The sequence below is a fragment of the Ascaphus truei genome, chromosome 9 (assembly GCF_040206685.1).
Source record: "Ascaphus truei isolate aAscTru1 chromosome 9, aAscTru1.hap1, whole genome shotgun sequence".
NCBI classification, from domain to species: domain Eukaryota; kingdom Metazoa; phylum Chordata; class Amphibia; order Anura; family Ascaphidae; genus Ascaphus; species Ascaphus truei.
Window position 1 is genome coordinate 35,428,164 of NC_134491.1, and position 27,488 is coordinate 35,455,651.

Consider the following 27,488-nt stretch of genomic DNA (forward strand, 5'->3'; position numbering starts at 1 on the left):
TTATTTTCTCCCCACAATGCTGGGGAAAACAGGTTATATTTGTACACTTGTAAATCTATTAACCTCTGTTAATAAAGGGGGGGGGGGGGGAATGATTTGCATGCATCTTCTCCCTTGGACAGTTGTTCTAAACCTTTACCCAGATATCTTTAGAGCGTAGAACTCCTTTCCTTAGATTGATTCTGATACTGTACCTTCTCTGTCCTCTGAACTGTGGACTACCTACACTTTCCCACTGTAGCTCTTAAGGTTATTTTCATCTCTGCCTTCCAGAGTCCAACATTCCCTTTTAATGTCACTAGTTTACCATAATACCTGCATAGTAAATGACCTTCTTTGAAAGCAATTCCAGCTAATATCTTGATTTTTTTTTATTTTTTAAGAATACCAAGTACAGGTTATATCATCTTCCTCATTAACATTTTGCAAGTGGCACGTGGCAGTCTGGATTCACAAATATACATATTGAACCAGTACAGACTGCAAATATAAAGCGATATTGAGTTTTACTTGTTGTACTATTTGAAATTGTAACTCCCTCGGAATGAGACAACACAGCTTATAAATTGGGGCTAGTTGTAAAAACAAGGCCTCTCTATCATCCAGCCGACACCATATTTCAAAGTGCATTTGTTTTATCTGTAGTATGGCAGAAAAAGGGTCACCAATGCTACCCACCCTTATATGCTTTATCTTTCAAATCTATGAGGTGTTTTATTTCCAAGATTCCCTGTTGACACCATAAAAGCTGTGCAGATGGATGGAGAGCTTGGATTATCCCGTTTGAAGTAATCCAAAACTCACAGAAGAGGTACCAAGAGGAAGCGCACAGAGCTACCCAAAAGCAATCCGTTATGCAAAAAAATATTCTTTATTAATACATATCAATAACTGTATAAAGTTAAAATACACCATGGGAGTTAAAATTTCACATAAGAATAAATCAGGTCAAAAGGCAACATATCCAGAAAGTAAAAAAAATAAAAGCATAATACACGTGTTAAAAAAAAAAATTCAATTATACTGCCCCAAACCCACCCTGTATAAATCATAAATCATCTGTTGGTTCAGCCCCACAACGATATATATATCCACATAGAAGTGAATCAAAATAACCTAATTTTCTTGACAAGGGCCACCAATAGATCAGGTTTTCAGAATATCCCTGCTTCAGCACAGATGGCTCAATCAGTGGCTCAGTCTGAAGCAGTTATAGCCTGAAAACCTGACCTGTTGGTGGCCCTTGAGTGCTGAAGTTGGCTACCCCTGGTCTAGAAAAATGGAGGTTGCATAACAACCGAGTCTAGACCAGTGTTTTTCAACCAGGTTTCCTAGGAACCCTCTGGTTCCCTGGGCATCCCTAAAGGGTTCCCTGCAATTTTCTGGTCATTTGAAAATTGTATCAAATACAGAAGAGTTTACAATGCATCTGATCACAGAGTTGCTATTGTAGATGGTTGGGGGTTCCTCAGAATTTCACTTGGCGTTTCTTAACAAAACAAAAAAAGTTGGAAACCACTGACCTAGGACATTGCAAAAATCAGAGGAATAAACCAACCAGAATAGTTCACAATATTCAAATACCAAACAATACATGTACACATATGCGTGTGTGCATACAGACACACAATATATATTATGTCATATAAGATCATAAATGACCGTATGTCAAAGATAATCCTGTGAATGTCAGTCAAGCGTAAAAAGTCATGATCAGGCACATAAAGAAGGATATCAAGGTAGATACAAAATAAATAAAATTAGCATGAGAAATAGAGCTCTCAGTACTTAATTGTTCCACTAACCAGTATAGATTGGACCTCACTAAAGAATATGATGCAACTCCTGGTCTTGTAAATCTATATTTGATTTTGGAGCACCACTCAATATATATTAAGTCTCACTCTGGAGGAAAGTACTGTGATTTGAAGAACCTGATGTGACCCAGTCTTGCAAGTAGACACCTCTTATAGGTAGATGTGGAGCGTGCTTTATTCAGCTGCAGTTTGGATGATCTCTATGTTCAGTGTTTGGTACATACCGACCCCCAGTATATAGTAACAAAGCCAAAGGTAGCGGGAAGGCCAAGTGTGCTTACAAAGGATTAACTCTACGTATTCTTTGCCTAAAAAAAACAAAATCAATACCGTACCCAGAAATAAATGTTATATTGTACCATTTTGGAAGCTCCTGCCACTATTTTCTATTTTAACACAATTTGTTCAGGGACAAATCTTTGTGTAAGGGCTTTGTTTAAAATATTTGTGTGTCTTTCCTGAGAAGTGGGAATATCTGAACTGGATAAAGCAATCTAAAAAATGTTGCCATCTTAAAACAAGGACAATCCCTCCCTTCAAGGCATGGATATATGCATACACAGCGCTAAATCCATGGGACTTACCCAACAGCTTTACATTTGTTATATGGACGGTTAAAATGTATAGGAATTTCTATTGTTAAGTATTTGGAACTGAAAGTAATAGATTTAAAAGACCATTCTGGACATTGGGGAGGTTTGCAAAACCAGATAGTCAAACTTCTCCAGATTAATCCTACAAGCCTGAAGAGAGCTAAATATAACCAATAAATGTCATGATTTTCAAGCCTTTGTATAATTATATATATATTTTTTTTTTTACAAAAACTAGCATAACAACTGCATTTAAAGCTAGATGAATGGGTTGAGCTCGCTCATACCCTCAACCATCAATCAAGTCACTGCCACTGGATCCTATTCATAAAGGCTCTTGATAAATCATGATTGAAGCCTTTATAAAATTACCATTAAAGCAAAAAGGTGTCTACTAATTTGAATAAATGGTCCCCAGTCAAAAGATTAAATGCCATTTCTGCATCAGCGCTTAAAATAAGTAATGTTGCTTATGGATTATTTTATATTGTAAACTGCTATAAAGTTTGTTGTTGGTTAACAGCTCATAATAAAAACACATTACATCTGATTTATGGAAAAGATTTTAGGTAGACTTGCCCGGCTGCAAAATCTTGGTGACTATTCTGCAGTATGAACTTAAAGGGGAGATTGGCAAATATGAGGTGGGTTCATAGTGATTTTCTTAAAATAGGAAAGGAAGAAATACTATCAAAAACAGATGCAGAAGACTGAGCTTTTTTTGACCATCAAACATATTTTAAACATGTTTATAGCATTAGAGACTGTGTAGCCAGTTAGGCTGGGGGCATATGCTGAAGACCTAATCTTCAATGGGGTGCTCTAAATGTAACCAATCCTGTTACCTTGTTGTTTTATTGTGGACCAGCACGTGTCCTTGCTTTGCAATTCTATAAAGCTGGTATCTCAGTATGTAACGGTCTTTACATACTTACAGTACAAGATTTTTTTTTCTGAGTTGAATAATCTTAACCCCCTTTTCAAATCAAGGTTATATAACCAAATAGCAGGAGTTTCTAATACATTTTGCGAAGATTCTCCCTGGTTAATTACCAAAATAGGCAAATTGCTACATTACATATAGAGGTCTCTGCCCTTCTTCAGTAGGTCCAATATGCTCTGAGCTTCTACAAAAGCTCTTTGGACGCTAAACAGATGTACATTTTAAATGTGTTTTTCAGAGAGTCGTTTGTTAAATGTATAAACTCCTCTACGCCATTCCTTTTTGGTATGAACATCTGAAATTGGATCCTTTCATTGAAGCAAATGTGTAATGAATACGGGAGAGAACCATGTGCTTGAGCCAGACAGTCCAAGTCCAAAGGGCACAGTAGTTACCACAAGTCCAGCAAATAAAGTGCAGGTAGAACTAATACAAGAGGACGGTTTCAGCGATGTATATATTGACTCTACTCTCTAGGTCAAGGGTGGCCAATTCCAGTCCTCAAAGCCACGTACTCGGGATATCCCTACTTCAGCACAGGTGGCTCAGTCATAATGACTAAGCTACTTGTGCTGAACCAGGGATATCCTGAAAACCTGGCCTGTTGGTGGCCCGTGAGGACTGGAGTTGACCTCCCCTGTTCTAGGTCATACTATTGCAGTAATAGTGTAAGTGGGAATCCTCAACTGCCCAAGATTACCCACCCTCCGTTTCCAGAAGAATATGGGGAGTACTTGATTTACTACACACAATCTTCTTTGTTTTATTCTCTTCGATCATGGAGTTGTGTCTCCTGCAAAAAGGCTAGGTCTGTTTGTGGTATTAAGATGCAACAAGAGATATATATATATGTTTTTGTTTTTTTTCTTTAGATGTGGAATGGATTTCCCCCAAACTTTTATTTTACCTGCTGGTTAATAAACCAAACGTCAACATTTTACCTCCCCCACAATTGTTTTTTTTTTTTGTCACGCAACAAATATATAAAGAATCGGGTATTTGTAACTGTTCGACCTCTACCTTCTTAATCACCAACTGCACGAAGTCCTCAATATCTCTAGTTCTCAGACCATTTGACCAAACGCATAAATATTGAGCAAACCGTCATAACGTAAAGAATGTTTTTTTAAATAAGTCATAGGAACGGTTAATTAACTTTTAATACTGTTCTGGTTCTTTTGACAATGAAGTTAATGACCCAAAATATTTATTATCTATAGAGTGATATTGTGTTGAAGGAGTTGTCAGCTTTGTCGTTAATATGCTGGCCTCTGAAGTGTCAGATCGAGGTCTGAGATGCACGGCCAAGTTCATGTAAACGTAGGGAGTCATTTCATCCTTCCTAATTACTAAACAAAATAGATTGTAAATTCTTCGAGTGAAATATTCACTGCGACTTCATTTCTCTAAGTGCAGCACTGTAGAAAAAAATAAGTGTAATCAGTAATATTATTCAACGTGAGGTATATAGTAATGGTATAGCATGGACTGGAAGAGGCGATCTGAAGCTGTGCAGCAGATCTTGTATAATTATGCAGTGCTTTAGTATTAAAAAAAAGGGTAAATCTATTCCACAGGTTGAGAAGATTTTTTTCCCCACTTGTAAATAACTAAGCCGACCCACCTTTCCAAAGCATTGTGTGAGTTCTGGGACATGGATGAGGCCCTCAGGCTACCAACACTGCCATGACAGGAGCGCCTTCCACGGGCTGAGGGAGCATCTTGGATCTCTCCAACACCCTGCACATGCAGGAGAAAAAACACAATCAGATTAAGCAAATATCGGAGATAGATACGTTACTTACAAAGGCCCATCAACAATGGATCTCTAAGTGTATCGGTTGTTCATTTTTGGGATACCCTCTTAAAGAGACAACCCAAGAGGTCGTTCCTCTCCTCCTCGCCCCCCACCACCCCCCCACCCCCCAATTTTTGTTTCTTTTTCCCACTGGATTGAAGCAGGGGGTGGTTCCGTAGAGGGTGCTGGTAGCCTCTCCGGCTCGCTAGCTGGGTTCATGTAATGGCGGATTTTCAAAGCTCTAGCGTCCTGTGGGCCAAGAGGAAGCCGTTACATCACCCAGTGCGGCTTCCTATTGGCCCATGTGACGCGGGAGCTTTAAACTTTGCAGAGAACGGCACCACCTACAGGAGGTAAGAATCTCGGGAAGCAGGGTGTCCCTGGAGCTGAAATTAATGGTTTTCAGGTCTGGAGACCCCCTGCGTCCCCCTATGTATATATAAAGAAAAAAGAAAAGGCGGTGAGGTGCAGTCACTGGATCTGTGTAACTGCCTCAGGTGCACAGGGATCACCCCCCCCCCATAGGGGAAACCTATAAATACAGAACACAGCCTCAACAAACAAGAAGGAACCGGCCCTCCAGAGGTCTCCATATAAAATAAGATTTAAAAACAACACAGATCGACATTTCGGTCAAATACACAGACCTTTGTCAAGATACCACAGACCTTAATTGATGTTATTGTTGGATAAAGTTAATTATTACATTTAATATTAAACATTTCTAAACATAGCATTGTAACATTTCCTCCAAAGTGTGTATTAATTGGATTTTCGGTGGCAATAAGGACTGACATTCTTAATTAGGAACTATATGAGAATCTCCATTCACCGCCGAAGAAGCCCATGAGCGAAATGCACTAAGGGTGCAAGTGAAGCGCACGAAGGGTGCAAGTGAAGCGCACGAAGGGTGCAAGTGAAGCGCACGAAGGGTGCAAGTGAAGCGCACTACGGGTGCAAGTGAAGCGCACTACGGGTGCAAGTGAAGCGCACTACGGGTGCAAGTGAAGCGCACTACGGGTGCAAGTGAAGCGCACTACGGGTGCAAGTGAAGCGCACTACGGGTGCAAGTGAAGCGCACTACGGGTGCAAGTGAAGCGCACTAAGCGTGCAAGTGAAGCGCACTAAGGGTGCAAGTGAAGCGCACTAAGGGTGCAAGTGAAGCGCACTAAGGGTGCAAGTGAAGCAATGATGTAGTCGCATTAAGCGACCCCCAGAGGAAGTCGGTCAGGAGATGAGCGAGACACAAACCCAGCAATGGGAAATATAGAATGCATTTAAAGAGAGTCACGCAACATACAGGTTAATTTAAAGGAGTGGGGAGTGCTGGTCTCGGTGACCAAAGACAATAAAAACCACAAAGTAGTGTGATACGTTTCTACAAAAAGCGTCCATAAAAAGCAGGGGGAAAAGTGCACTCACACTTCCACAAAGCAAAACCGGCTCATCGATATATAGCAAATCACAGGAAAAAAATAACACTTGTAGGAACCCCCTCTTTCCAGATCTTGCAGACAGCAAGTGTGGGAGATGTAATTAGATGGACTCAGTAGGTCTCCAACTTAAATTATATACTGTAGCTAGAATCTGAAATATTGCGATAACTAGTATCTGAGGCAGCTCTGGTTTTTATTATGTTCTATACAGGGTATGTTCACTTAGATGTTGGGTACTTGATACACATTATTTATATGTTTGCGACGGTCTTTGCCTGTCTGGTTATCGTTTATAAATAGAGCACTAGTAAACAGATCAATTGGTCTCGTTATTTTATCATCTTTATTAAAAGTTGCATTTTAATTCTAATTATTTACCATTTGGAGTTGTGCGACTCTGTAGGAGTTTCCCCTTATGTGCTTGCATAAAGCATACATATAAAACACACACGTCCAAGGATTCAATGTTTAGCTTGCAACATGCAGGCATTCTATTAAACGCAACATCTGTGAAATATATCTTACCTTCTGTTGTATATTTCTGGTTAAGTCCTTTATGTACGGCAAGTCCTTGGTTGGAATATACTTTTCCAGCATTTTGTCAAAGTCAGGATGTGACATCAGAAAGTGAAGCATTTTCCGGCCAAAGAATCTGCAATAAAATAATTTATCATTGGAACTACTAATGAACATAGACTTGCTGGATGAAATGGTTACCAAACATTTGAAAAGATTCATTCTTTAGGAATTTATTTAGAAATGAGATCTAAAAAGTTGTGTAATGTTTAATTGGTCCAGCTGATTTTTGTTTTTAATACTTTGAGTAAATCCGAGCTTTTAACAACCTGTACTTTACCTAATAGAAAAGGTAAAAAGTCTAATTAGTTTCGTCCCAAAGCTATAACAGATTGTTAGACCACACACGCGCATTTAAAAAAAAATACATTATTAAAGATAATAAACGTCAATTACCAAAATACATTAGAAGTGATATGAAGATATGGATGAGTACTTTATATGTCTTCACTACAATACTCATTAGAACACATGTACGGTATGAAAACCATAAACTAGGAATCCCATTACAACTGCAATCTGTATTAGGAGACCAAGAAATCCTGGAGTTATTGCGAGAGTCTTGTTTTAGGATTTCAAGTCTGTATTTCATGGTGACACTTCAGTCCTCACCTGTTACAGGTAGAACCATATCTACTATGCAAAGTTTTTCCCTCTTCAGTGTAATATCAGAAGACTACTAACCTGGTTTCCTGGGAACCATCTTGTGCAAACTTGACTATAGCTGGCAAAGTCCGATCCGTGATATCCTTAATTCCCGACAAGATGCGTCCTGGTCCCATTTTCTCTACTAAACCTGACAGGTGTTGGGCTGTACATTTCTTAACGGCACTGCTCAAGTGACTACATACAATTGGGAACAGACACATTATGTATAAGCACAATTAACAGGAGCCTTCCAAAGTACTGATATATTGAAGTATAAAAATCGAACCAAGAAAATTATATTAATTGACAAATGCCAATTCGAAGAGGCTTAAAAACTAGTAATCGTGCAAATCCAGTTCTCGCACGTTTAGTGAAATCAAACCTAAATTCTTCAAAGGCTTTATTGTTCCTTATTTTACAAGCAGATTTAAAAATATATAATTTTCAGTCATCAAACAAGTCCCCCAGTAATCACATTTATATATCAAAGGAGCACCAAAAACAGGAGTCTTTACACAGAGGGAGGAGCGTTGCTCGTACTAATAAAGATGAACACGTATAGATATATAGATGCATATGAAGACCCAAACTGTGCATGTGAACTCATTAGATGTAGATGGTATACAGAGACAGAAGAGTCATATCATGCAGTTATTGCCCGGGATATTTGAAGTCTCGATGTTTAGCCGCTACCTACCTTTGCCCTCCATTTAACAGGGATGCGAGAGCGCGTCCCGGAGTCACATTCTGCACCATGGCATCAAGCGTCTTGTCTACATCCTCTCGAATAAAGATGTTGGGCTCTCCGGCCTTGTGTAGAAGTACTTTGACACAGTTATCTAGTTCAAAATCCATGTTCTTCTTCAGGTGGGTGAACATGTCCCCTAAGCAGACGATAGCAGCTCGGGAGACACTGGAACGCAAGTTCTTCACCTAAATTTCAACCACAATGCAACATTTTCATTACAATGGAACATTTTGGTCATTCAAACCCAACATCACTGCCTACATCTTTGTATTATATTTAATATTATTAGTTCAGCTTCTGTATGTGTAAAGTCTATGCATTTTTTGGGCCACAAACAAATGATGAACAAGTGACATGATGCTCTCAAGATGTCATAAAGGGTCATAGTGTGCAGGCTCTTGCAATGTCCTGAGATCAGAAGGGAAGTGGGTTTTAATGGTATCTGTGCAAAAAATGGTTAACAAGGTAATATTTAAATTAACTATAACAAATTCAGCAATTGCCAGGAGCTATTTGAAAAACGAATTACAACCCCCCAAAAAAACTATTTAAACCCCAAGTATGGCTTATATGGTCTGTATCCATTTTTTCTATGACCACAGAAAAAAGAAAAACCATCAACCTCTTGAGTAACAGCAATTCTCATGTCATGAAGTCTCTCAATCAGCACATCAGAATGTAGGGCAGACAGACATCGGACTAAATTCAGCCCTTCAATCTTCTTCTCCCTGTAAATAGAAAAGATTTAGAAATGGTCCTGTTGAAGATTTGGGGGAAATTATGTATCTTTGAAGGCACTTACGGAGCAAAATTGGCAAGAGGGGCATGGTTTCCATCCTGTGCCTACTTGCATCAATTTATCAAACCAATACTTCACTGTGTGGCAAACTACAGGTAGGAAGTTTAGGGAAGCGCACATACAGAGAGGAGATGTGTGCAATTCTGTATCTGTGTATCATTTCTTGTTCTTTTACTAGCCACAAAAAGCTCTAACATGTCCGAGGTTCCAAATCACATGTTTAATGAGCTATCAAATGTAAGAATCTACTGATATTGCTCTTACAACGCTATTTAACAACTTCCAACTTTCTAAACCACAAGGGCACTACTCTGTTTTCACCCTTCCCAACCCACCTACTGCTTTTGATACTGTAGACTCACTCCTTCATATTCTCCACTCGTGGTGTATGGACCAAGCACTATCCTGGTTTTCCTGTTATCTTTCTAAATCACCATTTCCCTGTTTCTCTAGTTACCTTTACTCACCTGTGGATTTATCAGTGGATGTGCCTCAGGGCTCTGCGGTCTCATCGCTCTATATGATTTCACTTGCTGACCTCAACTCCCTTGGCTTTAAATATAAATTTTATGCTGAGGACATGCAAATATATCCAATCTCAAGTCTCAGAATGCTTCTTGGCAATATCGGCCTGGGTGGCCATTATCGCCTAAAACGTAGTATTTCCAAGATGGAGCTCCTCATAATCCTAATTTAGCATGGTCCTACTGACACCTTTCCCACCACTGTCGATAACTCTACAATCCATTGTGTCCCCCAAGCCTGCTGCTTGGGTGTCACTGCAGAGAATGGGAAGGAGCGCGTTGGATTTTAGGTCTATGACACATTAAAGTTTATTTTTTGAACTGGGTCCTCTCCTTGCTCCCGTCGGATCGTGCGCTCCTTCCCCTTCTCTGCACTTACTACCACTGGAAGCTGCACATCCTGCAAGCCATAAACCGAGCAACTGTAAGTACATTATTGCTACAAGGGTACTTCCAATGAGACTGATCGTGGAGGGGTTATTCCTACCCATCACCTGTCTTCAGGAGGTTTTGTTAACCCAATATTGCTAGCTACTACTTCAATTCATCATTATTGGTTCTGGATTATCCTTGGATACTGGCATTGGCTATTATTGGTTATTATACCTTGCATTTGAGCGCTTCTTCATCTCTATCTGCTTTGGTGTCACAGCTGACTCTTCCCCCTCTTCCTTTTGTCATATTCCCACTGCTGGCAAGTCTTGCCATTTCTTTTTCCACAACATAGCTACGATCTGCCATTTCCTCTGCCATCCTATAGCTAACACTTTAATTGATGTAATCATTCTTTCCCGTCTTGATTACGGCAAACTTCTGTTATCTGGGAACCCTCAGTTCCCCTCCTCCTCCTCTCTATACGAAAACCTGTGGCTAGAATTGTAACACTGCCTCGGAGACCCCTTTGGGCTGTTCTCGGTTCCCTTGGCTGGCTCTCATTAAGCTTTTACGCAATGACATTACTCTGCATACACGCTTACCCTTGCCCTATAAAATGTGCACTTTTATGTACTCCTTTATCTGTATTTCTCCCAACACTCCATTTAGATAGCAAGCTCTCCTGGTCCAGGACGCTTATCTCCCAATGTTCTTTTATGTATTATGCCATTATTTACATTATTTCTTAAATATACATATATTTGTAAAGGCTTCTTATATATTGCCTCTATATAAAAACACAATCTTGACTGCTAAACTTTCTGTGCTTCAATCCGCAAAATCTGTATGTTTGCTATGAATTTTATATAGCATGATTAATATGTCAGTTTATTGTCCATAGGATCAACTCGCTAGTCGTTTTCTACATGGTGCTAGTACTGTGATATTAGAAACAATAGAAGTTGGATTTGTTCAGCGACCGTTTGTTTTTTGCTTACCAATCATCATCAGCAAGGAGTCTTAGGGCGTCTGTCATTGAACTTTCAGGTTTGGGAAGTTCTCGCAGTACCGAGGGGTCAATAACCTCAGAACTGCGGTTAATTGATGCTTTTCTATCCCTGTACTGCCATCTCTGTGCTGCAGAAACATTAGACAAAATGATATTATTAGTGGTGAGCAGTAATCTGTTTTAGATAGAGATGTTGATCTACTCAACACTATGCATGCAATGCACAAGATCAATAAACCGTCAGGGAGGTGGTGTTAATAGGAACTTAAATTAAAAAAGGAAAGAAGACGAAGAAGAGAAGGAGATTGAGGTAGATGGGAAATGTAACACTGCTAACACTGGGAAAGAAAACGATATTTTTAGCTCTGTGAATAGGGTACTCAGTGTTCACATATATAAGAGCTGAAACAGTTCAGAATCTCTAACACATTCTGTCTATATTCTCAATTCTATTTAAAAAAAAAAAAAACATGCATTTTACTTTTATTTAGCTTCTTAGGCTGCACTTATAGTGCTGGCGACGGCGACGCGACCAATGACGTCACCACCAGCGAAAGTTATCATTTGTTTTTTAGCGATGGTCGCCAGTGACGTCACTAAAGGGGACGGACGAGCCGCGCAAATTTGGTTGGTTTAGAGACAGTCACATGTGGCGACTGTCTCAAAAACCAAATTTACCCGGCTTCCAAATCTTTAGACGCCCCATCGCTCTTACTATAAGCGCTTGTGACGGAGTCAATTCATTTGTTTTGGAGCGACATCGTATCGCTGTCGCAAGGTACTATAAGCGCAGCCTTACACTGGAAAACGCACACAGACAATCTTATATAAAAATAAGAAAAAAATTAATCTTGTCAATTAAGAACATGGAGACTAATTTGTGCAATACATTTTAAAGAGAAAGCTAGATGATATGCTCAATTCGCTCTGTCTAAACACACACAATTATACACACATACATAATACAGTAGCTGTACCCGGCATAACATACGCCGATATAGGAAATCTGAAAAGTTATTAATGAATTAAACATTACTCTTTGTTTTTACCCCTCCCTGTAATGCCTTGCTGTCTCCTGTCCCCTCTTCCCCAAGCCCGGCTCTTCTTTGCACTCTGATCCCCTCTTTACACTTCCTGATCCTCTCTGTGCACACAACACTCCCTCCTGTCCTTGCTGTCTCTCCTCACCTCTTTGCATTCCCTGCCTCACTGTGCCTGCCCATTTCTGTGCACACCATACTCACTACTTTCCATCTCCTCTCTTTGCTTTCTCTCAGTTTCCTCCTCACCTTGCTCCCCCCTTTGCCCTCCCTCCTGCCTTAATTGTGCACATTGCACTCCATTTCCCTCCTCCTCGTCATCCCTGTCTCCTCCTCTCCTTGCTGCCTCTCTGTCTCCATCTCCTCCTCTCCCCTAATCTGGTAAGCTATATATCTGGCACGTGACATCATACTGGTTACATCATAATGTGACAGACAGACAGAGAGACACACACACACACACTTTGTTTACAGACACTACTAATTGTAACCCATTCACTGCAGGCACCTATCAGGAAATGGGCTAATTACAGCTTCCCTTCAAACTTCCTTTTAATAACATTCATTGCTGCCACTTGAATGTCAAAGCTCTCCTGCATTACGGAAGCGATTCATGATTCAAAAGATGTCTCAAGCAAGTCTGCTCTATATCCTGGTTGCCATGGAAACGTCTGAATGTTCCTGTCCCTGACGAGGTTTGAGATGTTTAGAAACCACTTGGTGTATTTTCAAATTGCAGGCATTGCAGATTGCCTACATCTGGTAATGCACAAGCCTCTCCAACCCCCAAAATAATCTATAAATATACAGAGCAGTAAATGCCTTTCTATATACTACATTTCAGAAACTACTGCAGTGCCTAAGCCTTTAGTAACCCAGTCTAAAACAAAGGCTGTAACCAAAGGCCACCTTCATCATGGGATCTTCATCAAAAGGAGACATTTATCTTTCAAAGCCTCCATTATTTAGCTACCAGCGATCAACTCTGAACCACCCAGCTACTTAGCTAAAGAATAGAAGTCTGGGAGACGTCGCACCCTTCCATTCCCCACCCCACACCCTCTTCCCCACCCCCCACCCTTTAATTTTCGGTTAATTTTCAGTTCTTTACTTTGTATTTTATTTCTTCCTGGACATATGTTAAATGCACTGTATGTTTAATGAAAATGTTACATTGACTGATATACGTGTCATGTAAGAACAACATGCAAATGAAACAATGAATTGACACGCTTTGTTATGCTCAAAATATCAATAAAACTGAAGTTCAAAAAAAAAATTAAAAAAAGAATACAAGTAATTTCCGGGAAACCATATTATTTATTAGGTTTATAAAAAGGTGTAGCATATTCCCTTAACGTTCTGATAAATCACAAATGTACTGTAATCCCTTGAACTTCGGTTATGCATGGACTGGGTTAGAATTCATCTAGAAGAATACATTACTCTCCATTAGTATTGTTAATTAAAGACATTTTGCCAATTTTTGTAGGCCATGTTATCAGCTATTCTGAAGTACAAAGCAAAAGAAATTCACGTTTTATATATAATCACAGTATAGATGGAATGAGCCGCTCTTGATTGAGGAATTTCCACAGGACAGGAGATACCCACTAGATTCCCTTATGAGCCATCTGCAGTGTTTGGAACCAGATTAAACTGTTGAGGATCTCAGAGCCTGTGACCACCAGTTACAAAGATCTGATATAGATGAAGCTGTATATAGCTGTTCATGGCAGTTTCTGCCTACAGAAATAGAGCCATGTGGCCATAACACGGGTTAGGTGCTATTACCCCAAGGAATGGCTTTAATATAGAACATTGGCTGGTTTAGAGAGTTTATCATTCCAGTATTCCACAAGATAAATAGAAGAACGCCGTTTCCAAATGGGGTCAGCATTTCCTGAACATCTTTACCTGAGGTCTTCTTCAGGCTGGAAGTCCTCTTTAAGGAAGGTGGACTAGAGTCAACACTTTCTAGATAGTCAGATTTGGGTCTCCATTCTAAAAGATTTATAAAAAGAATTTCTCATTACTATTAATAACAAAACAGTGCCAATCAAGAGTTCTGTTTCTGTATGAGCACCAACGTCATCAGTTTCAACATTCACCCTCATTTAATTGCTTGGTGTGTTATTTATTTCTACAATTTTTGCAGCTTGTGGTATCATTTGCTTTACCAAAATAAAAAGGGATTTGGATATGGAGGACTATCAACTTCAAAAATCATAACAGACCCATTTTTAACATCTACACTGCCTTGAAAGTGCTTGTGCAACTCTTCAGTATATATTTAAAAACAAAACATCTTGAAAAGGCAACCTTGCTTTAATAGTTGAATCTTCAACAGGTCCATTTTAGACGAGACCACACCTGGAACCATTGATACCACCATAATATAGGAGCAAAACATTAGGGATGTAGGTCCTGTTTTCCAATATCCACAAGTGCAAACGTACTTATGAATTACCAAACATTAAAATCCAGTTTTTGGGATGGCGAAGTGACTTGCAAAGACTTCTCTATACTCTGCAAATCTTTTCTATTGGAAGTCTAAATATGAAGTATTGGTGGAAATCTTAATAAATACTGATTAAAGAAGCACCATTTCCCTCCAGTGTGAGCACTGTAACTAAAATGATTCTCATTACAGCAGGGGTCATACTATTTGTCAATAGAAGAAAAGCACAAAACTAACTTTCTATGAACACGGGGTTAAGGTCAGTCTGAGAAAGTCGTTCCTTTGGAAACCGTTCTCTCATTTCAGGACCCTTGTCTTCTAATAGTTCTTTCAGGCTATGTTCTCTCTTCTGTCTCATCTTGTCCCGGGCAGATTTTGACATTGTGACGGTCACCTGCACAAAAGGAAGAAAATGTAACATGTCACTATAATCTTGCAGCACTGATTAGATTCCTCTGCCTCCTCTGCAACCCAGTGTTAAGTGGGGAAAAAAAGAAGATAGAGAAGTTTATCCTGTATGAGGAGTGATCAATACAAATCGCATATAAAGGTGCCATAAGACACCATTGAGCAGTGGAAGACACCTTACAGCTCATGCACTGGGATAGTTGTTGCAGCAGTGCCCCGCATAATAAAGGTTACGTCCACTCGTTCCCTTACCAGCTAAGATGGCGACCCAGAGTATCAGTCTCAGAGTGGCCACCAAACACGGTTAAACGGCTGACACCCTGTTCCATAAATTAAGCTACGTTAGCTGTGCTTTTTATTATGCATCTGTGCATTTCTGTGTGACTCGTGTGCTTGGGCCACTATCTGAGGGCGAGTAGGTAGCACACAAGGGGCCTTTGTGTGGGGACAGGTGCAGTGTTGGTTACAATGGTGAGGTGGGGAAGTGCGAAGCCCCTGCTGGGTGCATCCACACTTCTAAAGCAGACGCATCGTTCTTCCCCGGCAGCAAGGCACCTATCCCTCTGGGAGGGTATGGAGCAGTCAGTGGGAACAAGGCCTGGGTCCTCGTCCTGCTGGCTCGATTCCCATTCATCAGTTCCAATTTTCCTCGCTCCCAAGCCCCTCCCCTATGAGTTTCCCTGAGACACTGGCGCCACCCACAGCCTCGAATGGCCCGTTTCAGATGAGCCCTCGGTTCCTGATTGGCTCAGCGGAGGAAAAGTCGGCACCAGGTCCTCCATGATTTCAGACAGAGGCTGGGAAAGTATACAAGCCGACGCTGATCAGAGCTCCACAGGTGTTCATGGTTGGTTCGGTGTATAGAGATTAACTAGTAAAGCCATAATGAACCAAGCAATGGTAATCCCTGGTGCTGGTTTAGTCTGTACAGACCGAATTAAGCGGCCTTCAGGGTAAAATAGATTCGGCAGCACCCTGCAACTAGCGAGCGATTGGTCCCTCATAACCCATCGTCTGGGTAAGTTATTGCAGTGTTGTACATTGTGTTCCCTGTTCTGATTGGTATTTGGGATCCCTGTATAAAATCTGGTCTACCATGATGGGCATCTTCTGGCGCTGGAAAGTAATTTAAGGCATAGTGCCACTTAGTAAACATGGGCTGTGACATTTTGGGGTCAGAAAATAACTGAATAAGAAATGCTTTAATGGATATATTTAACTTTTAAAAACAAGGTAGGTTTGATCAAACATTTCAATTAGCAGTGACCTATGTAAACCACATTTCCATAAAGTAGCACTGTTATACTGAATAAACACCAATGTAATATGGCTATAAAAATGTACATCAACCACATGAAGGGTACAGAGGCTACATAATTTAGTCATATAAACTAGTTATTAGGTAAAGTTAGTCGTTGTAGTTTGGGACAGGAAAGGCCTATAACCTGACAACAACAAAAAGTACAATATTTCAAAAGTATAACGTAATTATTCCCGGCACGTTAAGGAACCCTTCTACTGTTTTTAGTGTGGCGAGTGGTCAGACTTGATAACTTGCACTAAAACAAAATAAATTATTTTTGGTGTTGTGGATTTCTAGTAACTCAAGTATGATCTGCTTATCTCATACATATAAAATGACTGTCTGTACTGTTATATTTACTTAAATAAAAAATAAAATAAATTGTCTTACATCACTCTCAACAGTGGGACTATTTTGCTGGACCGCTCTTCCATAAATACCAGTTGGGGGTTGGATGCTTTGCTTCAAAATGGCCAGATCGTCAGAGGTTGAGAAGGAAGACTGGCTGTGTGACTGGGAAGCTGGTGGAGTTTCAAACACACCTACAGAAATTAGACATCACCAGCTTAGTGTAAAAAACATTTTGTAATGCGACATCTTTGCCAGATGTTTCCTACTCTTACTTACAAACAAACAAACTCAGGCCCTTTTGGCAGCAAGAGGTTTACATTTTTCACTCAACAAGGAACCTATCCATATTCTACTCAAACACCAGAGATCTTATCCATGACCTGCTCAAAACATCTGGTTTGCCAACACGTGCATTGCAGCTGTTCCATTCACGGGCAGAAGCTTTAGTGTCCAAAAATGAGTTCTTTCCCAAACTGATCAGATTAAGGTATGTTTGTACAACCTTTCTGTTTTCCATTGAACAGACTTTTTGGTCTTGAATATCTATAGCTAAAAGATCATGTCTTCAGCAGTGATGGGTTTGTATAATGGGAATAAGAAAAATATGTATACAAACCCTTTCCAACTATAGCCACAAAATCCTCTGACAGATAACTTGTCAATTCATGGTCATAGTTGCCAACTTGCTGAAAACTTGTGGTCGATCCAGTGATTCCTAGATAGGAAAATAAAGAAGCTGTTACTTTCACAGATGGTGGTATATGAAAGTAATGTTAAGCAGCACCTAAATACAAAGCAAAATGGATCACAAGTAAAAACAATTAAACAACTACAGGAAACACATGTAGATGGCATATATACAGTAGAACAATATATTCTCTACCACTAGCACAGTGAATACACAAAGAAGGCATGGACCGCTGAAAAGGATGACAGTCAGAAAGCTCCTAGTGAATCTTTTTGGACGGACGGACGGACACACACACGCTCTTTGGGACAAGAATTCGTTGTTCTACCATACACACAGCTCAGGATACAGCGGCATACCATAACTTTACAAAAACCACGTATGTTCCCTCTCTAACCTCTCATGAGTTTTAAGGGTTTCTGCTGGTCTTTGGTGGGATATTTTGTAGGACCGGAGGAGATCTCTTTTGGAAGTTCTTCCTCAGCATCCAAAGCACAATTTCTATAGTTTATTCGCTGTCCAATCACTCCCACTGGCTTCTCCAAAGGGGATATTCCTAGGTAAATCAAGATAAGGAAAACTCCTGCATCATAATCAATCCATATAACAAGATAACATTATTGCTGCCTACATGTTGCATGGCATTTCATACCTGTATTGATGGACTTTGCCCATATTTAAATGAGAAAGCAAAGAATACTGCAGGTGTAATAAACAAAATGTTTTCGGGAACCTCTTGCCAATAAAACCTGTTTTTTCCTAGTAAAATAAAAGACACTATTGTGCTTATTCACACCTAGGCGTCTGAATCATCAGCTATTCTGCAGAAGAATTTTCATTACTCCTGATGTTTAATTAAATGTACTTCTAATGTGTAAGCCATTACCCTGCAGCTCACTAGACCGTAAAGGAACACTTTCAACCATAGAAAAGTACAACGCAGGCACAATCACTATTTAATGATCTACTTTTTTTTTGTGGGGGCAAAATGACAAACTAACACTTTTTTTTTCCAATGAGATGTTATTGTTGAGAAGTCAGGGATAATAAGCACTGTAACTGCAGGAAATACACAGCTTGTGGAGAAACATTTTTCCAGATTACAGCTATTCCGATTTAAAAAAATGCAAGCGGCTCTGACATTAAATAAACCGAGAAGGCTCTTGCAGGAAAAATGCAGAAGTTTTATGGTTTCAGCACAAGTGGTTGCCTTACGCAAAGGGTGCCTACTAGGACTGGATAGAACCTGCAATGTATTCCGATCGGTAGCTGTAAGATTGCCAATATTTTGCTTGTCTAGTCTGCACCGAGAATGGGGAAAGGCATTGAAAATCTAGGACGGTATTTTGGATTTCTAATGTCACTGTCAGATTATCATTCAGCGTTATAATAACTGAAAGAGAATAATCATTTAAATCAGGCCCAATGTTGAACATGGCATGCTGAAGTAGAAAAGCTCTTGAATAAAGTGTACAGTACTACATACCTACCAATACCATCCATCTTGTGTTACATAGTAAATGATGTTGAACATATGTTACATTTAGAGGACACATTCTTAACCTATATGGTTGTGTAACACAATTAACTCTAGACTCCTTGAGCAGTGAAAGGGTAACATAGTAGATTGTAAGCTCTTCGGGGCAGGGAATCGCTTTCCTATTGCTACGGTCATGTCTGAAGCGCTTATTCCCATTATGTGTTATATTATTATGTCACGTATATTACTGCTGTGACACGCTATGTACCTGGATGGTGCTATATACATAACGATATACATACAGTACATACATCATGATACAAGGGTATATTTGATGTAGTGCAGCACACGTACCTTGGTGGGGACTGTCTGCCTTCTTGTAACTGTCCTTATTCCGTGCAGAGGGCAGGCTCGGCGGTCGGGCTTTTGATTTAGGTACAGAAGCAACATCAGACCTGTCCGTATAGAGAAATCATTAACGTACAAACCCCAACCCAACATGTCAAATGTCACCACGGCTGGATTTCTTCCGAAAGCAGTGGCGTTGGTAAGCAGTGGCCATGTACAGACTTGGTTTGCGACATTGTTCCTCCAGGAAATACAACATCCAGTATCACTTCCTTTTCCCTTTTTAATTATGTATTTATTTTTTTAACATGGGATTGAAGCTGGGGGTCTCCGGAGTTAAACCCCATTCATTTCCACTCCGGGGTCCCATCTTGGGGAAATACCTCCGTACGGGGCGTCGGTAGCCGCTCTGCAAGCTGGATTCACATAATGGCCGCTTCTCAAAGCTCCCGCGCCCTGTAGGCCAATAGGAAACCGTGATGTCATCCGGTGCGGCTTCCTATTGGCCCACGTGACGGGGGCTTTCAACTTTGCAGAAATACCGGCACCCCCTTCGGAGGTCTGTATGAAGCTGGAATGAATGGGGTTCCGTTCCGGTGACACCCTACTTCAAACCTATGTTTAAAAAAAAATAACAAAAAGCGCACAAATTGCTCCTTTGAGGTGGCTGCGGAAATGCTGGTGCACACAAGTTGCAGTCTGAGCTCAACACTCCGCACAAATCCAGCTGGTGTAGAACATTCCTCTCTAAAAAGGGGGGTGGTTGTGGTTATTCTTTAACTGATAAAGATCGTACTTTGTATGTGTATTTTTTGGGTTACATCCAATGTATCCATTTTCGGATAAACCTTTCACTGCCACATACCTGTAGGTCTGTAAATACTACAGTAACTTGCATAAAGGACAGTCTCACTTAATGGAGTTAGATCTGAATGTGTTTAAAAAAAAAAAAGAAAAAAAGTGTTCCTCAACCAGCCAAATATTACCGAAACAATTTGCAGAGAGATTACACTAGACTTTACCCTCATAAGAGACATTCCTGCTCTGCAAAATGAACAATTTGTTCATGGCGATTTCATCTGAGACATGTTTTCCAACTCAGAAAATAGGTGCGAGGATAAATTGTTTTATTTTTTCAACAGGATGTGAATTTTAATATACCTGGGAATTTAGTCCCATTACAAAGTAAGCGAGACTGACTTTATACACCTTACATCCCCAATGTCCACAGCGGTAACCCAAAAATAAAAATAAATATAGGAGTTTTCCAGGCTTAATCCCATCATCTCTGCTTCCTCCAAAGATCAGAAAATATCATTGAGTGCCTCTCTGTTGGCTATTTTACCCCTTTGTTGCCTGAAGGACCAGCAGCGCAGTGCAAGGCCATCTGCATTAAATGGATGCTCAGCAGCAAATCCAATATAATATCACTATATACATGTGCAACTTTATTCCTGGTACAACTTTTAGGCCCCTTTTCGGTGTCCTTGGGTATTGAAATTATTGGTTTAAGCCTTTAAATTTCAATTGCATGGAAACAGCATCATAAAGTACCTTTAAATACCAATGTAATAACTCTGTCTAATGTGTCCTCCACACTCTAATTAGGTGTCTTTAATACTTTACCATTTCAGCCAATAAAGATAACTGGCAGAATATGTAGCACCGATGCTATCGATCGCTAAATTGATCAGGTAGAATACAACAGATGGAGCTTATTCTAAATGTACAGAGATTAGCTGAAATTCCATTCAAACAGGGGGTGGGAAAATCCCGGGCGCCTAAAAGTTAACTGCAGGCGCCTGAGTTTGACCCCACTGGCCCCCTCTCTTGCCTCACTCGCGCCGGCTGCTCAGCATAGTGCACAGTGGCAGGAGCGAGGCAATAGTGTCAGTGTGTGTGTCTGACACACACAGCCAAAAGGGGTCAAACGCTGGCTCCTAAAAATCCAGACTGGCCCCCAAGTTTATTTTTGGTCAACCTCTCCATTCAAGGGAATGGAAGTTTCAGCCAATCACCATGAGATTGGCCACTTTGGAACTTATACACAGCCCCATGGTCTGCTGGCCACCAGTAAGTGTTGAGCACAAATCTTACTACTGGTGATAAGAAAGGGCATTTGTATAAATAGACTGCTTCTATATTGTCTGGAATGCCAGATTTATACAAAGCTGCCTGCAACAAAGAAAATATTTTAAGGCAATATCTCCAACCCTGAAATAAATATAATCTGTAATTCTATTCTACTTCATAGATGCACTCTCTCAAGAACTTGAAATTCTCAACCGCACTCACATCTGCCTCATCTGCGGAGTTGACGACAACGGTGAGGTCAGGGATTCTCTGCTGTAAACTCCGCTCTCACTGTAAGAGCCATTGATCGGAGAAGACGTCATACTTGGAGAATCAAGGTTCATTTCCATCTTCATCGAGTCAGGGCTGTCAAGGTCTGACATGCTGCCGGTCATCTTGGCCCTCTTCTTGGCCGCGCTGTTCCGTAGATGACGAAGAGAACTAATCATCTGAGAATGGTGCAGACATAAAGGAGTCAGCTTTGTTGGTCTGGTTAACCATGTGTATGCAGGAGACAGAAGACATTAATGGAAGACAAAAAAAAATGGTCAGTTCTCCCTCACAGGAAACAGAACTTGAAAGGGAGCAGTCAGTTAGGAATGTCATACTGGTTACAGGCGTATGTGTTGACAAGACTGTAAAAACAAGGTAGCTCTGGTGTGTCCTTGACTACATAAAATGACAAGCAGTGTGCTCTATAATAGTACTGTGTCTCTTCAGCTCTACTACACACCACCCAAAGATCCTTCTCCTTCCAAATGTAGACCCCAACATGGTGCCAGGTCCACCAAGTAAATGTGTGGTGCTGTAGACTTGCTTATATCTGTCCCATTGTAATAATCAAAAGGACGGCAATGCGGTACAGCCGTCTTTATTCAGGTAAACACAGAACGGCACAAAATCTAGTATCATAATTTAGCACTGTTCTGTTTCTTGCAGTGTTTAAAGATCAGAGAAGCTGGTTTCTATGTGAAGTGAGCAAAATAACATTAACCAAGAAAGTAAAACAGCGTGGAACCAATTCAATTCATCCGAAATCTGCAAGTTAGAATGCACATTTCTATACAAACCTCTTCATGGTCCAATTCATCATCCTTCATACTTAAGTCTAAGAGCTCAATTTCAATATTTTCATCTTGGTTGATCTGCTCGATAGGTTGGCGGTCATTCTTGACTTTGCTGGTAGTGATGCTACTAATATCTGGCAAGGACTTGGCTCCCTTAGTGATTGGAGGTACCGGTCTGGTTCTATTCAGGTCTTTGCGTGCAGATGGTACTCTCACCAATGCAGCTTTAAGTGGAACTGGAGATTCATTCTCCCCTAGTTATACCAAATATAGACACATTCTATCAGCTTGAGAAGATAAGATGTTAGCAATTATTTCTGCATTAATGATCATATAGCTCTTGTTGGTCTCCTCCTTCAAAACAGCATATAGAACATTTTATATCACAGTATTGCAGGTTTTGGCTCACTATATGGGTTTGCCTAGGATTCTGACACTTAGAATGACAGATACTTTCAAAGCAGCATTGCATGTTTCTGACAGATATTGAGTAGTAAGTATATATAGTGAGGGTAACAACCCAGTTTAAAGTTTCCTATTCTAAAAATCACATCAGAAATATGGATATCAAAAAATTCTCCGTCCATTATATAAATGAGTTAGGTTTTCAAGATGAACATTCTGTTCTGGTCACAAATCTACTCCCTGCCAAGGGCTTGTTCATATCCTCTATTCATGCACAAGGAAATCCCGAGGCAGCGACTCCTACTCTCCCACACCTCTACCACCTACACCTCCCAACACAGGGAGCTGCAGAGGGATCATGCTTAGCAACCCAAGTTCTCCAACTGTGGGGTACCCTGAAATGCTTCTTAACGGCTATTCCAAATCACTGATTGCAGGGCAAATACTGTATCTCATGCTAGTATGGACAAAGAAAAAAACCGAAGCATACTATAATATATAAAAAGCAAGAAATATGCAGTGCTACTTTAATAGGCTATAAATAGGAAAACTTGCCCTTTACTTTGCTGCGAGACCAAGCATAGGCTGAGTCCAGGGTCAGCGCTTAGGCGCTGACCCGTGCTGAGGCGCGCTGACGCTTGTCAGTGAGCCCCTGCAGCCGCAATGAGAGCGGCTTTAGCAGGGGCTCGCGCACGCAGGCGTGCGGAGGCGTAGGTCTTACCAAATTTCTAGTTTGAGCGCTCACGCGAGCGCAGGGCCGGTCACGTGAGCAGCTGGGCCAATGAGGGCGAACCAGCTCTGTGACGTCACTGGCCCGCCCCCTGATGGCACGCGAACTAAGGCCAGGGAAAGCACCCGCTTTCCCTCAGCGCGCCTCCGCACGGCTGGAGTCACCATGGACTCAGCCATAGGATTAGAAAGCTTCCTCTAGCCGTTAGCTTTGGGTGATCCTTCTTAGTTCTTAAGTGGACACTGAGCTGGAGACTTCCAAAGAAGCCCACTAGACTGATACTGTTGCTTTGATGTTATAGGGGACAAACAATGGGTATGCTGGAATTATGTCATTGTCATGCCAATTACGTAGTCATGGAAGACATTAAAACACATCTGGCTATAGAGGACAATGCTCTAAAAGGCTTTCAAGGACTGTAGCTGGATGAAGCTGAAACAAATGAGATTTCTGTGAATTATGGTAATTCTATCCTCTATATTAAATGTTATTTTAAAATGATATTAATATTTAACTAGAAGTAAATCAGTGAGTCAATAATTAAATAGGCCTACCCAAGATGCATCTTGCAAACACGACTCTGGCATGAGTCAGTTATTGGACTAACGGGGGATTATCCGTTAAACTGCAACAGTGCTGATTACGACACCATCGCATGGGAACTCACTGAAGGCAATGGGAGTTTTTGCATTGATTGGCACAATTGCAGTTTAATGAATAAGCCTAAATCTGATGTAGGCCCCAAGTAGGGATATTTCTGGGACTTTTAATCCACCTATCAAAACATAGGCATGTCACCGTTTACTAAATAAAAACCAGGATTATCTTATACTATATTAGTGAAAGCACTGTATGTTTGCCTGCCTGCCTGCATGCCTGCCTGCCTGCTGGATGTCCGGTGTCCCTAGGGGAAATCTCATTGGTCCCTTGGGCCGCCCCCGCACACCTCTCATTGGCCTGAGGCGGAGTGACGGCCCAAAGGACACACAGGGACACAAACACACACACATGTGTATACACACACACACATGTGTATACACACACACACATACACACGTGTATACACACACATACACACGTGTATACACACACACACACATGTGTATACACACACACATGTGTATACACACACACATGTGTATACACACACATGTGTATACACACACACATGTGTATACACACACACATGTGTATACACACACACATGTGTATACACACACACATGTGTATACACACACACATGTACACACACACACACACATGTATACACACATACACATGTATACACACACACACACGTGTATACACACAAACATGTGTACACACACACACACACACACACTTATACACACACACACACACATACAATGTATACACACAAACATGTATACACACACACAAACATGTATACACGTGTATACACACATGTGTATACACACACACAATATATACATACACACAATGTATACACACACGTGTATACACACACACACACACGTGTATACACACACACACGTGTATACACATACACACACACGTGTATACACATACACACACACGTGTATACACACACACGTACACATGTATACACACACACATACAATGTATACACACAAACATGTATACACACACACACCCCAGCACCACCACATCAGCACACCGGTATCCCATGCCCCCCCAGCACACTGGCATTCTCGGCTCCCCACCATTCCCAGCCCCCATCAACACCATCAGCACCCACACATCGCCACCTTTGCACCTCCCCCATCGGCACACCCACATCCGCACCCCCACATCAGCACCAAACCCTCCCAAATCAGCACACCAATACAATCACCATCAGTACAGCCACAGCACCAGTACCACCGCACACCGCACATGGGCCGCGTGGACCACTCCCCACCCAAATGCCACACCCACACCACAAACATCCCGGGCAACGCCGGGGCTCTCAGCTAGTAATATATATATTTTTTTTTAAAAGGCAAGGTCCTCATTACAAAATCGCTATAATGACAGCAGTCCCCCATGGCAGTGAAGAGGTTAAAAAGGGCAATAGGCCCTTCTGGTCATTAGCCCTTCCAGAATGGTCAATTTAAGTATGGGTACGATTCCTCATCAAATAGGAACTAAACAGATTGCAGTAAGAAGGTGGAATTGCTCCCAAAAAGGTTCTAAAAAAACAAATGAAACCAGATTTTTTTTGCTTACCTCTTACTGGTGTCATTTAATCACAATATTATTGGAGTGCATCTAGTGCCTATTCCCATATATGTAATAACATATCTGCGCATCTCGAGGGCCCCACCATAAAACAAGAACAGACACCTTCTGCAGCTTAAAAAAGTTGCAATTTACAAGATGTCAGGAGTGTGAAATACCTTTTAAAAAACATGTTATATTATACATTGCAGCATGTTCATTTTAGACGCCTGAAGTAAAAAGGATCTCCTACCACCTAGAACCATACTGAACTAGTGGCAGCGATGTGTTTATACTGTATCTAGGTGATCAATGCCTATTTCATTCAAGTCATTTAAAAAGGAGCAAACCAAGCAATATCTTACATATGTATTTATTTTAATACATAAGTTCTGTAGAATTACTAATACTCCCTGTGTTTTATTTTTTTAATTCAACTCTTGTTATTTTTAATGAATTTTAAATATACTGAGCATCCTTTGATTTGTACAATATAGCCAGTTTTAGCCACCTCTCCAGCAGTGCAAGATCTTTGCAACACTTTCCCGATTATGATAATTTGTTGCCAATATTCCCAGCAATTTGAGCTGCAAACTGTAACAATAGATAATGTTACCCTCGTAATATAAGAATACATTGTAGTTGCCGAGTTAGGCCTCGGCCAAGGTTCCTGCTGGTGTGCGGAGGCGCGCTGAGGCTCAGGGAAAGTGGGCGCTTTCCCTGGCCTTAGACAGCGCGCCGTCCGGGGGCGTGTCGGCGGGCGGGCTGCACGCCGGCAAGCGGGAAAATTAAAAATTTCCCTAAGACCTACACGTCCGCAAGTGCGCGGAAGCGTAGGCGAGCCCCTACTAAAGCCGCTCTCATTGCGGCTGTAGGGGCTCAGTGCCGAGCGGAAGCGCGCCTCCGCCCGCAAGCACTAAACATGGACGTGGCCTTACACTGACTGAAGGATTGATTGAAACTGAAAGGCAGTTGGTGAACCCTGGAAAGCAGGAAGAACGAATTGATCGGCAGCTAAGGTAATTAGTTTTCAATAAAAGGTCATCAAAGGAGATAGATATATAGATAGACTATTTAATGTTAAGTATCCCTTGGATTGCCCTTTTAAAAATGTTTGTAACCTTTATTTTTCTCCACTGTAGGCAAATTGTGGACATTTGTGATGATCTTCACGTGTTTGCAGTAACTCTTCTTTCCCTGGAAAGTACTACCCCTTTCCCCTTTGATCTCTGGGGAATTTATTTATTTATAAAATATTTTACCAGGAAGTAATACATTGAGAGTTACCTCTCGTCTTCAAGTATGTCCTGGGCACAGAGTTAAGACAAATAATACATGGTTACAAATACAGTTACATAAATGAGCAGGGTATACATTATATACAAGACATTGCATGCACAGTTAGAGATAATGTATATTATGGGCGTATGTAACAGTTACAGACCAGATTAAAATGTGAGACAGCCTTAGATTTGAAAGAACTTAAACTGGTGGTGGATGTGGGAGTCTCTGGTAGGTTGTTCCAGTTTTGGGGTGCACGGTAAGAGAAGGAGGAACGGCCGGATACTTTGTTGAGCCTTGGGACCATGAACAGTCTTTTGGAGTCTGATCTCAGGTGATAAGTGCTGCATGTGGTCGGGGTGAGGAGCTTGTTCAGGTAGCTGGG

The 27,488-nt window shown here is 40.9% G+C and overlaps 1 protein-coding gene across 6 annotated transcripts in view; it reads right to left on the reverse strand.

The window, feature by feature from the left end:
* Nucleotides 1–852: 852 nt before the first annotated feature.
* TOGARAM1 (TOG array regulator of axonemal microtubules 1) overlaps nucleotides 853–27,488 on the reverse strand; it is a 36,583-nt gene continuing 9,947 nt past the window's right edge. For 5 of the 6 annotated variants that reach the window (XM_075614350.1, XM_075614353.1, XM_075614354.1 and 2 more), the window contains 15 exons: nucleotides 22,489–22,739; nucleotides 21,641–21,867; nucleotides 19,352–19,452; nucleotides 17,915–18,073; nucleotides 17,446–17,544; nucleotides 16,869–17,020; nucleotides 15,005–15,161; nucleotides 14,224–14,310; nucleotides 11,256–11,394; nucleotides 9,182–9,287; nucleotides 8,509–8,744; nucleotides 7,848–8,006; nucleotides 7,113–7,239; nucleotides 4,978–5,093; nucleotides 853–4,771 (listed from right to left, as the gene is read on the reverse strand). In XM_075614350.1, the coding sequence (XP_075470465.1) occupies nucleotides 4,741–4,771; nucleotides 4,978–5,093; nucleotides 7,113–7,239; nucleotides 7,848–8,006; nucleotides 8,509–8,744; nucleotides 9,182–9,287; nucleotides 11,256–11,394; nucleotides 14,224–14,310; nucleotides 15,005–15,161; nucleotides 16,869–17,020; nucleotides 17,446–17,544; nucleotides 17,915–18,073; nucleotides 19,352–19,452; nucleotides 21,641–21,867; nucleotides 22,489–22,739 (2,147 nt within the window). In that variant the 3' untranslated portion in view covers nucleotides 853–4,740. The remainder of the gene's footprint in view (nucleotides 4,772–4,977; nucleotides 5,094–7,112; nucleotides 7,240–7,847; nucleotides 8,007–8,508; nucleotides 8,745–9,181; nucleotides 9,288–11,255; nucleotides 11,395–14,223; nucleotides 14,311–15,004; nucleotides 15,162–16,868; nucleotides 17,021–17,445; nucleotides 17,545–17,914; nucleotides 18,074–19,351; nucleotides 19,453–21,640; nucleotides 21,868–22,488; nucleotides 22,740–27,488) is intronic. The other variant, XM_075614355.1, reaches the window with a different exon arrangement.